The following is a 13377-nucleotide window of genomic DNA, read 5'->3' as shown; positions in this document are numbered from 1 at the left end:
CGTTCTGTTCGATAAGCAAAAACACCGAAACTGGCAGGGGTCTGAAATGTTTCCTGGCCACCAAGATTCGGCGGTAATATATGTACATCTTCCATCAGCACCACTACCGAATCAACAGAACGTACACGCTCTTTCATGCCAGGACTTCGCTTCGCTGCAGGCTCAAATACAAGGTATAGGAATGTTCTGGTCGTTCCAGTGTTGCTCTGAAGGTTCTGATTATTTTCAACGAAGCTCAGCTCGACGCTTCCCACGTTCCTTGTGTGCAAGCATCCCCCGCCCTCCTCTTTCTGGACCTGCTCTTCTTTTCATAGTTACCTGGTCGAACTCAGTACACAGGTCGGCCACATACTTATCGATGCATATTCTCATCTTCGCACTTCCCACACCGATGCGCTTGGACTATGTGAATTGAGCTGCTCCCAGATCGCGACTTTCGTCAGCGTACAACTTGTACAAATTCACTCAGGGCTTTCTCAAAGGAGCACATACACGATCAAGAGCAGCTTGACGTTCGCCTTGATATGTTGAGGTAACAGCTTGTGCTCTTCCACTCTACGGAAGCATTCCGTAGATGTCGTCACTTCTCTGCATCACCCCCTTCCATCATCTGATGTACCAAAACCTCACCCCCGGCTCTGTCCACCTACACCACCCGATTTGCAGCCTCGGCATAATTTTCTCAAGTTGACGATGACGATCTCTCTCCATGCAGCACCTTGCAGTTCTCCTCGACTTCCCCAAAGTCTACCCCACAAACCACCAAAATGATGATCCAGTAGATCACCATGTGCTTGTGACCTCTGACTTCACCAAACAAGGCAACTTGAAGCTGCTGGCGCCAAGCTACATAACGCACCAACGAAAACAAACTCACGATGCAAAGTCTTCCGAATCCAGCTCGCAGTTACACACCGTCTTGAGTAACTGTCTGCAAGGCGCGTGGTATACCCGACTCATGTTACACTCGGGGCTGTGGGCAAAGCAAGCCTCAGCCGGCGCACTGAGACCCTGTTGCACCAACAACATCATCATCGCCAACGCCAAACGAACGAGCTGCCTTGTGATGCTCAAGACAAAGGCGCCATAGAAGCTCAGTGATGCCCACTCGTCATACCTGCCATGTACCCGGAAGTTACTTACCCCTCTGACCGTACCCTGTGGTACATGACCCAACCACCAGCAGTACAACATACTCGTCGCATGAAGCTCTGCACTCGGCGTTCATGAGATTTGCCTCCCACTATTCCAAGCCCGACAATTCGCTCGTATTGCGGGAATAACGGTCTCCGGCTTTGCGAGCCACTCGATCGTGAAGCTTGGCCTACAGCGATGGCGGGGTACAACTCCCGAAAGCTGCCAAACCTCAAAACCTTCCGGAAGGGACAACGAAAGGCAACGATCAGCAACGAGCCTGTACATTTGCCACCACAGCTGATCTTAAGGCTTGGGTGTAAGGCTGGCTGACTGTGCTCACCGGCAGAATTGATGGGCCGGCAGATGTTCCTTGTTGTTCGCCTACCAGGTTACCGGTGGTGATTGGGTGCTTTTGCCTGGTGACTGGAAAACTTGCGCTGGCTTGCAGTGGCTTGGACAGGAGATGAGGATCAACATGCATTTCGCTGCGCTTGATGATATTTGTGGGAATGTCTTGATGATCAGAAATGGGGAGCTATGGCAAGTTCCCCCGCAATCCCAAGTCTGACTTCATGCAAGCTCATGGAAGCCTTGCTGATGAGGTCAGGGGTTTGGCAGGGTTGAGAGAAGAACTCCGAAAAATTGAAGATGCTGTGTTTACAAGTACATCGAGGCTGCAACTGATGTCATCGCTTGCAGAAGAGAGTACACGCCGTCTTCATGTAGTTCACGAGGTTGAAAGATTGCGATGTTCTCTCATTGACGAAGCTCACACTCTGGAAGCTCTCAATGTTGACGCATAGCTCTCAGAGCTTCCAGAACAACATCATCCACCTCTCCACATTCGGCCGCGTGAGCAGCACCCATCATCCTGATTCGTCACCTTCTCATCTCCACTACCTCCTTGAGCCACACGCCGCCGATCACACCATCATCGCCTGAAACGCCTCACCAATCAGCTCTACGTACCTGACTATGCCCTCACCTTAGTCATCTCATGCCGGTGTAACACCACAACTAAACCTTCCGCAAACCTAGGAGAGCCGATCATAGTCCGGAGAGCTGTGACTTTTGGGTTATAGCTTGTGCAGCGTTTCCCGCCGCTACGTCACCTCCGAGGAAAGTAACCCGAGCGAGTGTTTGATAGGTCGGGTTTTGGAGCTCCATCCCTGGCGTAGCTTTGCCGGTAGAACTCTGAGCTTCTGACGATCTCAATTCCCATGCCCGCGAGATAATGTGTTTGTTGTCGCGGCGGGTGACGGGAACAAGATCCCAGTTCCGCAGACCGGGTGGATCTTCGGGCTGCATGTGGGTTTGAGAGGGTTGGGGTTTAAAGTTGTGCATGTCCCCAGGTTGGTGGTGCGCAAAACGTGGATGTACATTCTTGAGTTACTCAAGTAACACCTTACCCTGTTTGCATACCTCGATCCACGAAGTTGGGTGTCATTACCACAATAGTCCTTTGAGCAGTAACATACCGGAAACGACATCATGGTCGGACATTGGAGTACAGCTTTGACCGTTTGCCTGCTGGCCCTGAGCTCAGATGCCTCCCCATTGTAAGTATTTCCAATGATCCTTGAAGTGATAGATGCTTATTATCGCACAGAGAAACAGAGAAGCTCGCGAAGCGCGCACCGCCATTTAACTACAACGGCCAGAAGGTTCGCGGCGTAAACACAGGTGGCTGGTTCGTTCTTGAGCCTTGGATTACGCCAAGCATCTTCGAGGGCAATTCAGCGAAGGACGAGTGGACGCTCACCGAGCTGTTGGGCAAGGATGCTGCAAAGTCGAGGTTGCAGGATCACTGGGACTCCTGGATCACACATGACGACTTCAACCAGATGGCGAAGGCAGGGTTAAATCACGTGCGTATCCCAATTGGGTACTGGAGCGTGATCGCCCGTGAAGGTGAGCCGTACGTTGAGGGAGCGTATGACAAGCTCGGCGAAGCTCTTGATTGGGCGAACAATGCTGGTTTGAAGGTCATGATTGACCTGCACGGTGGTGAGTGTTCAACTGTCCTGATATCCATACCTTTTCGGCTGACAACCTGTAGCACCCGAATCGCAGAACGGCTTCGACAACTCAGGCAAATACGGCAATGTTGGCTGGACACAAGGCGACTCTATCGAACACACCATCAAAGTCTTGAACAAGATCCGCGACGACCATGCTTCACACCCGGCCGTCTCGTCGATCCAGCTCTTAAACGAGCCACTCGGCCCGAACCTCGACATGAACACAGTCCGCCAGTTCTACATGGATGGCTGGGGTAACCTGAAGGACTCCAACGTTGCTGTTGCCTTCCACGATGCCTTCCAGGGTGTGACATCCTGGGGTAACTGGGGTGCTGGCATGTGGAACTTGCTCCTTGACACTCATCACTATGAGATCTTCACCACCGATGCTGTCACCATGAGCATCGATGACCATATCAAGACAGCTTGCGACTTCGGCAACCAGATGGCCAGCACCGGCAAGTGGACGATTAGCGGCGAGTGGACTGGTGGTATCACCGACTGCGCCAAGTGGCTGAATGGCAAAGACAAGGGCGCACGCTACGACGGTTCCTTTGGTGGCGGCAGCAAGATTGGCAACTGCACGGGCAAGTCGACTGGCAGCGTCGCCGGTCTGTCCGAAGCTGACAAGTCGAACGTTGGGCGCTTCATCGAAGCTCAGCTTGATGCCTACGAGAAGGCTGCTGGGGTAAGTTGACAACCAGTAAGCCCCCAACCATCTCACTGACAGTGATAGTGGATCTTTTGGACCTGGAAGACTGAGGGCGCGCCTGAGTGGGACATGAAGGACCTGCTTGCCAACGGCATCTTCCCACAGCCGTTGACCGCCAGGAAGTGTAAGTACCCTTCCCCAGATGTTGCCTCAGGCAGATAGTGCTCTTGAACATGGTACTGATGTTTCACAGACCCTGGCCAGTGCGGTTGAACACAACGATGCTTGTCCATTGAGCTCTAATCCAAGATGCCTCCTGCTCTTGCTGGTTGATTGTTTCACACTCGCTCCGCACTCTAACTCCACCTCCACCTACTATTCTCATCTTGAGTAATGATCTCACGAATTTGTTTCGAAGATACCCAGTTGCGTTCGCTCGCTAGAAATGGCTTTTTGAAGAAGTCCGGGAGGTTGTCAGGTGTCAGGGCTGTGTAGGATGAAGGTCGGACGGTCGTCGGCTGCAGATGCGGTGACGTACGCAGTCATAAGGTGCAATAAAAGCAATAAACCTAACATTCGTCCAAAATGCGATGTAAATCGTGATGAGTGCAATCGAGCTTGTTGTCGTGATAACGTCGGTGAGATGAGCTTGGAAAAAGGCTTGTCGCGACCAACGGTGATTTCTCCCAGGCGCCTTGAGATTTGGTCGCACCACTGTTCATCTCCGCAATGCCCTGCTGCTGACCGGCCCGAGATTGCATTCAACTTACAGCAAAAAATGCGATGGCAAACATCGTGCCGGCAGCGTCTAGAATTTGGAGGATGCTAATCCTTGTTGTTATCCGCGGCTGTAACACTTGGTGAGCGACACAAAGGGTCCCCTTTTGTGCGGCACGCCTGGCTGCCTGGAAACAATCACTGACTCTGCGCTCAGGCCTGTGTCTGAGCTCAGGAGCTAGGCAGCACGGCATCGATCATGTCCCACCGTGACGCGAATCTGGAGAAGATGTCGTATCCTGTTACATCGCAATTTGACAACCACGTTCATCCTCGAAGTTCACGAGCTCAAAGCTGTTCATGACCTTCAGTGCGCATTTTTTCTCAGCCGCTCTCAGCGCGCGAAGACCACGATGCTCACACAACGCCGCTTTCAACAACGGGCCTCGATAGTTCAGGCGTCCTTCTCCTGCGACACGCAATTTCCTACAAGAATAGACACCCAGCCGAAATGGCTGTTCTCGAGGCGGCCGTGAATCGAGCGAAGCCATGGAGCCAATCATCAACTCGAAACCCCTGACGCCAGTATTGATTTGAGCTTAGGTGAATGAACAAGAGCGCGTGCAGTTAGGCTTTAGCCAGGAACCGACCCACCATCATGCGGGTCCAACAAATTAAATTTCGCTGGGATTGCGCTAAGCCTAAGGCCCTACCACCCCTGCGAACACCGGTGAAGTGCCAATATAACCTCGCTGCGCCCGTCGAACGCTTTCGTCTCTTTCAGCTTTATCGCCAACTCTCACCTTGAGGAATTTGTTCCCTGCCGCTCTTTAAAGCACACCGTCATTCTTTGAAAACCCCAACCAGTACATTCACTACCTTAATCGTCGCTTTACGCACGTTAATCAAATAATACCGTCAACATGTTCACCAAAGCCTCCGTCGTTGCTTTCTTCGCCAGCATTGCCGCTGCGCAGCTCCACGCCGCTGTTGGCGAGCCCTCTGGCAACCCCATCACCCGTCCCTTGAACGAGGTAAACATTGAAACCAACGAGATCGACATTCACGACAATCACTAACTCCTCAGGTTGTCCCTGCTTGCAAAGCCTTCACCATCACCTGGCAGCCAACCACCACCAACACGGTCTCGCTCCTCCTGCTCCGCGGCCCCTCCACCAACGTTGTTCCCATTCAGACTCTTGCCGAGGGCATCAACAACTCTGGTTCCTTCGCCTGGACCCCTGCCTCCTCCCTCGAGGCTGACACCACCCACTACGGACTCCAGCTGATCGACGACGTTACCGGACAGTACCAGTACTCCACTCAGTTCGGTATCTCCAAGGACGACTGCTCCGTTGTTGTCTCCTCCAGCTCTGCTGCCCCTGTCGCTAGCTCCACCCCCGCTGGCTACCCCGTCGCCTCTTCCTCCACCCCCGCTGGATACCCCGTCAAGTCCTCCAGCTCTGCTGGCTACCCCGTTGCTTCGTCCTCAGTCGTCAAGTCCACCCCCGTTGCTCCCTACCCCACCACCGTCAAGACCGTCGGCACCGTCGCCCCTGGCTACAACTCCACCATCATCCAGCCCACCGGCTCGTTGACCGTCCCCAGCTCACTCCGCCCCTCTGCCACCGGCGCGGCCAACGGCACCAACTCCGCGTTGCTCCCCGAGTCCACCGGCGCTGCCGGCTCCATCAAGGCTGGTCTCAGCCTTGTCGGTGCCGCCGCCCTTGCTGCGCTCATGCTCTAAATTACTCCCTTTTAGTGTTTGTGCTTTCAAAAATTGCATTGGAGCTAATTGGGATGTCAATAACGTCATGATGCTGCGTTCGGTTTGCTTTCTTTTCTAAGATACTCCTGGTGTTTATTAGGGTATATACCGCTTTTGTCTGGTTTCCATCTTCGACCCATGGTGGCTGGGTTGTGTAGATAGTCAATAACATCTGCACTGTATATGATTGAATGTCTTCTCCCCTGCCGCACTCCCTAGTCATGTTTGTCCCTGTTATTGATTGTGTGGAGTGAGTCGGTCTGGACCCTGATTCTGATGGACCCTTTGTCGTCATTGTTTGCGTTCGCATCCACAACATCTCGCCCGCCACAGCAGCGCCGTTGTGAGACATGCCAGCCCCACACTGCTGATCCTCAACGTCTGCATGCATCTCCACGTGACAGGCCCTACATGCCTGCCATTGCCGACTGCCGCAAACGTACCATAGTAGGTGCTCTTCTGGAATGATTGAAGAAGCCTCAAGGACTTGTACTAGTACTAACAGTGATTTTGTTGCCAATCGTCGCACGACCACAGACAGCAGCTGCTGAACCTCTGTTGTCTCGACGAAGCCTGGAGGCTCTCAACAAGTCTTGGGCGGCTCTCTCTCATGTGCAAAGCGCTCTGTAATCCTTTGCCTACTTGCATGCCTTTGAGACTTGCGCAATGTTGTATTGACTACCTCCGTGACTTGGAGGAACTGCATTTGTGCTATCGGGTGACTGCAACAAGAGCGACAACCACCCTTCTTCTAAGGATCATTTCGACATGTACCCCCAAATCTGCGCATACTACGAGCATCTGCATCGCATTGAGAACCATTCATTGTCACAACACACTGAGAAGCGCAGTAGTCCATGAACAGTAATAAATGGAGGAGCTAAGGGCTTCGCACTCCTCTCGTGCGAATATTGTTGAATATCTTCGAGGGGCGACTTAGGAAGAACCGTTCGATGCTCAACAACAAAATTCTCAAGACTCCCGCACTTCCATGTGGACTTCAACCTTGTCTACTCCAATCCCAATTGTAGCATGCACGACGCAGCGTCTGATGATTGTTGCCAGGAAGTTAAGGGTAAGATGAATTTTGCCACTGCGATCCAAAACATAGCCTCAGAGTCGCGAGGATCAAATGCATCCGTCTTATCCCGTACTTTCCAAAAGAGTCGTCGAGTCATTGATGCACTGCATGAGACGTGCTGAGATTGATAGTATTGGCGATTCGTCCGTTCTTGCCCTCGGCGTTAAGAAGCTTTGACAATTTCTGGCGCTTTCCACGATCCGGGACGTCATCATCAAATACCCTCGAACCTCCGCCTCTGAGTGCCATCCATCACACATCACATCCACAACCATGGCGTTCCTCTTACGGCGGCCCTTCGCCATTCCAGCGACCATCAAGCAGTCCGTAACACGGACTTCACAGCTCTCAGTGCGCGCCTTCCACAATACGCCACTGAAGCAGCATCCGCACTTCTTCAAGTCGAAAGCACCCACTCTCACCACCGCCACAAATGTCTCCAAGTTCCAGTCGACCTTCCGCCGCTCGTACCAGCAGGCTGCATACAACAACCCTCTCGCGCAGGGCGATGCGCGACAACGTCTCCTCTATGGTGCTGGTATCTTCGGCGCGACCCTGCTAGGCATCAACCTGATCTTCAACCGCGAGACACGAGAGGATGGCGGCATGCCGCCCTTCGAGCGCGCCTACCTCAACGACACATTCATGCACACTGGTCTCGGCGTCGGTATGATCGGTGTCGCTGCGCGCGCTATGCACATGAACGGCTGGTCTTTCAGGCTCATGGCTGCTAACCCATGGCTGGTCATGGGTGTCGGTCTTGTTGCTAGCATTGGAACCATGTACGGCACTATGGCTACCAACCCTCAGAAGTAAGTACATCATATCTACATTTTCAGTTGTCTCAAGTACTAAGAGCACCAGCTACCTGCAAAAGTACGCCCTGTGGTCCGCCTTCAACGTCACTCAGGCCGCCCTCCTCGCACCCCTCTTCTTCATGCACCCCGCCATCCTCGCACGCGCCGGTCTCTACACTGCTGGTCTGATGGGCTCGCTCGCTTTCGTCGGCGCCACCGCAAAGACAGACAAGTACATGTACCTCGGTGGACCCCTCCTCGCTGGTGTCGCCATTGTCGCTCTGTCCGGTCTCGCACCCATGGTCATCCCCGCTACCGCTGCACGCACACTGATGTGGACTGAGAACATCTGGCTCTATGGTGGTCTTGCTGTCTTCGGTGGCTTCACCCTGTACGATGTCCAGAAGGTGCTGCACCATGCCCGCATGGCTGAGCAGGGCTTGATGGCCAAGGACCCAGTCAACGAGTCTATCCACCTTGAGTTGGACTTCATCAACATCTTCGTCAGGATGGTCCAGATCTTGGCCATGAGCCAGAACAGGAGGAAGTAAGCGGTTTGCTGTAGTCGCCAGAACCCGGTCCGGAAGATTGTAGGATACATCGACATCATTTCAGGCTGCTCATGATGCATCCGTAAGTGCACACACTTTAGTCAATAGTTTCAGCGGCTTGTAGTTACAAGCGCAGAATGTACAATACTCAAATTCATTCAAATTTACAACGTAGTGATACGCACTTCGTCGGTGTGTTCCTTCCTTTCTCCAGAGTAGACGTCAAGACTAAGCTAAATTGGGCGTAGCAGCCACAATTCACCTCGTCTTCTCTTGTGCAGCTGTTTACCAGAACTCACACCAAACTGCTCACGAATACATCGAGTATCCATACTGAAGTCTTTGCTCAGGTCTCCCTCTTGCTGATCGTTGTTACTTCTTCTATAGCCTCAACGTCATGACATGACCATGCAGCGGCCTGCACGACCTTCCACACTTGGCAAAGAGCAGGATGTCGATGTCATATGAGCCTTGATACAATGCGACCTCGAGAAGCCGGCATGCCGGACAGAGATCCAGCGGTGCGCAGTGTGGCTTTGCTACACCCAGCTCAATGCAGGCGTGGCCCAATTTCGAACGGTCACCCTTTTACCCGGCGAATAGTCAGACTTATCCACTGTCAGCTCAATGTGCACTCTCTGGTTAATGCTCCTCACTATCGAACGATATCTTACGCGTGGGGAGATTCTCGAGACACAGCACCGATCATTGTGGATGTACAGAGCTCACGATTCCCAGCAGCCTCGAGTCATGTCTTAGACATCTGCGCAGTTCTGGAAGCGTGCTGATAGATTTGTGGGCGGACGCTATATGTATCGATCAGACGGACATGGCGGAGAGAGCTCACCAAGTCAGCAATATGGGTGCTATCTATTGGAGATGCTTCTCCATGTTCATATGGCTTGATGTACCCAATCCTTCGTTTCAATCATACAATCCATTTAAGATGGTGATGCATATGGCGGAAGATAAGCAACTTCTCCAGTATTCTAGTTTCTCCATCTCAGAAGAAACCGAAGAGTGAATGTTTAAGGATAACCCGGCCTACCAGCAAATGTTCGAGCTATTTGCAGATTCTGTCTCGAGGCCCTGGTGGTCGAGACTATGGGTACGAGAGTGCAATATTCAAGCACATTTGGTCCGTCAGGGTCTGCCATCGATGCCTAGAACCCATACTCGCCATGCTATCGCAAGTCTATAGTACCCTTCTCGCTTCCAGCATAGAAAACGTCGGCTTTTCCAAGTACCCAGCCCAATACCCACCTCCCCTCCTCTCATCATCCGGCACAACCACCTCCTTCCACTCTATCTCCAACCCCGCCTCCCTCGCACATCGCTCATACACATCCTGTCGGAATTGATAAACATCGAAGCTGAACCCTTGCCCACCGCCAACGACCACACGCGCCTTTATGCCCAATACTTGTTGCGATTCTGGGTCAGTGTATGCAGGATCCAGGACCAGAACGTCTAGGCCGTAGAAGTCGAGCTTCGGAATATGCATGTTAGGATCGTGTGCATTAGTCGTGAGACCCACGAATCTCCCACCGACCTTCATCTGGCTTTCGATGACACGGAACATGTTCGTTAATTCTGTCTCTGTGCCGGCGTAGTTCAGGAACCAGGCTGAGAAGACGAGATCGAAGCCACCGGTGCCAGAGGTGTCGTCGGAGGCAAGAGTTGGGAGTGATTCGGGAATGCTGCAGTCTGCGACACCGAAGTGCATGGTGGGGTATTGCGAGCGTGTGTAGGTGGCGAGCGCGCTGGAGATCATGGTGCTGGAGATGTCGTACCCGGTGCAGCTGGAGGCGCCGAGGGTGTGGAGGAGATGCGTGTATTTTCCTGTACCGCAGGCAAGATCTGTAATTTAGTGAGTGAGTGCACATGGAGGATTGAAGATGCTGTGTAATCGAAAAGGGTATTGGTGAAGGTTCAATGGTCTGTGGACTTCAAATGTTCTTCGAGATTTCAATGCAATCTCGCGTGTATAGTCATGGGTTTTACAGTCGCACTGCGGAACATATGCAGACCTTCAGGTTGAGCATGGGGAGATGCTTGATGAGAGGGATACCAAGTTATGAGACCACAGCCAGATGTGAAAAAAGATGCATGCGACTTATGAAGGGCTAAACATACCAAGACATCTCTTCCCCTTCACCCCATCTTCGCCCAATGCAGCAAGTATACTCGGCACCTCCGACTCCGCTGCAGGCAACTCCTTGATCTTCAAATACTTCGTCCCAATCTGATCATACTGCGTGTTCTGCGTGCTCTTCCTCTCCGCTCCGCTGTTTGTCGTTCTTGCCGCGGCCCCTCCTGCCCCACCTTCCTTCCCTTCCGGATTTGCAACCATGATGCCTGGAACCCAACGACTTGAGTATTTGAAGCAAGTGCTGATGTGCGAATTGTGTGTAACGCGCTGCGAACACCACAAAAGTAGTTTTGTAAGCTAGGGAACGGGCGTTGAGGGATAAGGTTTCAGGATCGTCCGATAAGACCAAAACTTGGGTGGGGCTTTGGGCAGAGAACCGCCATGGAAGCGCCGATCGCTAGTTTTCTTCCATGTGAAGAACGTGTGTGATACGCAGAGATAGAGGAAGCTAGTATGCAGAAGCGGTCCTTGGGATTTCATGCATACCATACTAACGGGAACGTAAGAGACTACCGAGCATATGTCACACTACAAGCCACCACATTACTGGAAGACAAACATGGTCCCCAGATTTGTACGTACAGAGAATTGCGCAAGAGATGCACAAGTATATCAGCAAAGGATTGTACGACTTGTACCTGGACAAGCATCCCTCGATATCAGGTGCCAGTTTGAGCCGTCCTCTGAGAAGCGCTTGACATCTGGAATCTGGTGCAGGTTAGCTGAGAGCATCTTCAGTTCCGGTCTCGTGCATGGTCAGGAAGGAGCGTCAGATCATGTCGAGTTCAGCATGAAGCTTGCTCTGAGGCAAAACGCTCAAGATCACCGCCAAGTCAAGGGCGATACTGATGTTGACAATCCCAATTTCGTAAAATTGCGCGCACAAATCGAGTAGCGTGCAAACTCGAATGTCACAGGACACACGTGGTGTATCGCCCGTCTGGCTCCTCCCTGGGGCAATGAAACAGTGCAGATCAAAGATGACAACATTCTCCAAGTTTTGTGCAGAGTTTGCGAAGAAGGGGCGTAAACATCATCAATTTCGGGAGTGTTGAAACTGAAATTCTGATGACGTCCACTGACATGAATAAGGTTGTTTTCCTTGACGAGTTGATGGACACGGATGATGATATGGACGAAGATGATTCCAGTGAAGATGTTGACGAAGAGCTTGAGTTTGAGACGTATACGAATCATCTACCAGATCTGGCTAAGGAGAGAGCAGCGTACTCATAATTTGATTATCAAGGGCCGCGAGTAGGATTTGACAGTGATCTCCAAGTGTGATGGTAACGTACTATCAATGTACTTCAATGTCCCAAATCTTCTTCGATCCACCCATGAACTGGGTTCAAACATTGTCATCCCACAGTGTCCATGTAAACAGATGTGTGCATTGATTGAATATTGTTTAAGACATATTGGTTTCTTTAAGGTATCTGGGTACAAGTGATTCAAACTGTGTCAAGGATTCGATGGTGAATGCACTAGGCATCAGAAGGGCAAGGAAAAACAGTGGAGCCTTTGGTATAATGGATAATGCTGACAGGCAGCTTCTACAGAGCTACCACAGTACTACAGATTCTTCTTTATTATCTCCAGGAGCCATCCGCTTGCCAATAGTCATTAGCATAATTGACAACTTAATTTTGTGGCGGCGTAGGCCGCTGTAGTACACTGATACCAACGGTGAATGACAATGTAGGACTATCGAGTTAGTGGAATACTGCGCTGAATTGCTATCTGACCAGGAGAAGACGACTATATACCTGACCTGTAACAAACTAGACTAGGTAGTCTGCTTCGGGCATAATCAGACCTTGTATGGACCGGTCGATTCCGCAACAAATTTAGACTTTCCTGAGAACATTACACGAGGGTTGGATTCTCTTCTTGTAGTGCAGAACCATTGTGAGATTTCATACCCTTCAGTCGCAACCAAGACCCTCTCTTATCTCTCGAACAGCGCCCAGGGTCTCTTGGCGCCGCACCTTTATGCGCTGGATCCTACTTTCAATTTGCGAGACAATCTCTGCAGTGATCTCATTGGCTGCTGTCATCGTGACTGTTGCTGCAGTTATGCCTGGTGCTGGGATTATGCTTAGTTGCTGCAGCGCAGTTGAAGCTGTGGTTAAAACTGTATTGCGCCATCTTGTCTTCTTGGCTGCTGGGGTTGGTAGAGTAAGATTTCCTGGAACTTGTTCGGCTGAACGCTTTCGCTGACCAATTGTATTCTACGAATTGTGCGAAAGATATACTGCCAAAGGCAATATTCATAGCCAATAACAGTAGTCTGTCCTGACAGCGGGTGCATTCGTATATGACATGGATCTTCTCAACCGTATGTTGGTGTGTTTAGGTTTGACGTTTTTGCTGGAGGACACGGTGGCCTGTACTGGGAGCACGCCGCTATTGTAGTCGCCAACGCCCTAGGTGCTGCAATTTTGGTCAGAAAGTTGTATTTGAATTTTAGGATTACCTATGGTACTACATCAAGAGAA

General features: G+C 51.5%; 6 protein-coding genes across 6 annotated transcripts; 5 read left to right on the top strand and 1 right to left on the bottom strand.

The window, feature by feature from the left end:
* Positions 1–2284: 2284 nt before the first annotated feature.
* BU25DRAFT_183964 (glycoside hydrolase family 5 protein) lies at positions 2285–4195 on the top strand. Its single transcript, XM_033700947.1, has 5 exons — positions 2285–2696; positions 2747–3144; positions 3197–3846; positions 3895–3994; positions 4064–4195. Exons 1-5 carry the CDS (start codon positions 2629–2631, stop codon positions 4081–4083), a joined length of 1236 nt encoding a protein of 411 aa, XP_033557362.1. The 5' UTR covers positions 2285–2628; the 3' UTR covers positions 4084–4195.
* Positions 4196–5447: 1252 nt separating this feature from the next.
* BU25DRAFT_414674 (uncharacterized protein) lies at positions 5448–6500 on the top strand (the record flags this gene model as incomplete). Its single annotated transcript, XM_033707350.1, has 2 exons — positions 5448–5561; positions 5615–6500. 2 exons carry the CDS (start codon positions 5451–5453, stop codon positions 6272–6274), a joined length of 771 nt encoding a protein of 256 aa, XP_033557361.1. The 3' UTR covers positions 6275–6500.
* A 1068-nt stretch (positions 6501–7568) lies between these two features.
* On the top strand, positions 7569–8986 carry BU25DRAFT_183859 (bax inhibitor family protein-like protein). Its single transcript, XM_033700946.1, has 3 exons — positions 7569–8188; positions 8241–8916; positions 8976–8986. Exons 1-2 carry the CDS (start codon positions 7650–7652, stop codon positions 8722–8724), a joined length of 1023 nt encoding a protein of 340 aa, XP_033557360.1. The 5' UTR covers positions 7569–7649; the 3' UTR covers positions 8725–8916; positions 8976–8986.
* BU25DRAFT_414672 (uncharacterized protein) lies at positions 8735–9588 on the top strand. The gene is made up of 2 exons (XM_033707349.1): positions 8735–8806; positions 9075–9588. Exon 2 carries the CDS (start codon positions 9204–9206, stop codon positions 9510–9512), a length of 309 nt encoding a protein of 102 aa, XP_033557359.1. The 5' UTR covers positions 8735–8806; positions 9075–9203; the 3' UTR covers positions 9513–9588.
* A 115-nt stretch (positions 9589–9703) lies between these two features.
* BU25DRAFT_401376 (S-adenosyl-L-methionine-dependent methyltransferase) lies at positions 9704–11175 on the bottom strand. The gene is made up of 2 exons (XM_033705011.1): positions 10861–11175; positions 9704–10584 (listed from the first exon to the last, which is right to left on the bottom strand). The coding sequence occupies exons 1-2, from the start codon at positions 11075–11077 to the stop codon at positions 9920–9922; spliced, it is 882 nt and encodes a 293-aa protein (XP_033557358.1). The 5' UTR covers positions 11078–11175; the 3' UTR covers positions 9704–9919.
* Positions 11176–11666: 491 nt separating this feature from the next.
* Positions 11667–12112, top strand: BU25DRAFT_462304 (uncharacterized protein; the record flags this gene model as incomplete). Its single annotated transcript, XM_033710512.1, has 2 exons — positions 11667–11744; positions 11969–12112. The coding sequence occupies 2 exons, from the start codon at positions 11667–11669 to the stop codon at positions 12110–12112; spliced, it is 222 nt and encodes a 73-aa protein (XP_033557357.1).
* Between the last annotated feature and the right edge of the window lie 1265 nt (positions 12113–13377).

Source organism: Macroventuria anomochaeta, assembly GCF_010093625.1.
Source record: "Macroventuria anomochaeta strain CBS 525.71 unplaced genomic scaffold BU25scaffold_39, whole genome shotgun sequence".
NCBI lineage: Eukaryota > Fungi > Ascomycota > Dothideomycetes > Pleosporales > Didymellaceae > Macroventuria > Macroventuria anomochaeta.
This window is presented reverse-complemented; position numbering and strand designations above follow the sequence as displayed.

Excerpts from the sequence above, each read along its gene's own strand:
- BU25DRAFT_183964 (XM_033700947.1), top strand. The coding sequence starts at position 2,629 with ATGGTCGGACATTGGAGTACAGCTTTGACCGTTTGCCTGCTGGCCCTG. Across the intron at positions 3,145-3,196 it reads CATGATTGACCTGCACGGTG|CACCCGAATCGCAGAACGGC; the intron begins GTGAGTGTTCAA and ends GACAACCTGTAG. Across the intron at positions 3,995-4,063 it reads GCCGTTGACCGCCAGGAAGT|ACCCTGGCCAGTGCGGTTGA; the intron begins GTAAGTACCCTT and ends GATGTTTCACAG.
- BU25DRAFT_183859 (XM_033700946.1), top strand. The coding sequence starts at position 7,650 with ATGGCGTTCCTCTTACGGCGGCCCTTCGCCATTCCAGCGACCATCAAG. Across the intron at positions 8,189-8,240 it reads ATGGCTACCAACCCTCAGAA|CTACCTGCAAAAGTACGCCC; the intron begins GTAAGTACATCA and ends TAAGAGCACCAG.
- BU25DRAFT_414672 (XM_033707349.1), top strand. The coding sequence starts at position 9,204 with ATGCGACCTCGAGAAGCCGGCATGCCGGACAGAGATCCAGCGGTGCGC.
- BU25DRAFT_401376 (XM_033705011.1), bottom strand. The coding sequence starts at position 11,077 with ATGGTTGCAAATCCGGAAGGGAAGGAAGGTGGGGCAGGAGGGGCCGCG. Across the intron at positions 10,585-10,860 it reads GAAGGGGAAGAGATGTCTTG|ATCTTGCCTGCGGTACAGGA; the intron begins GTATGTTTAGCC and ends ACTAAATTACAG.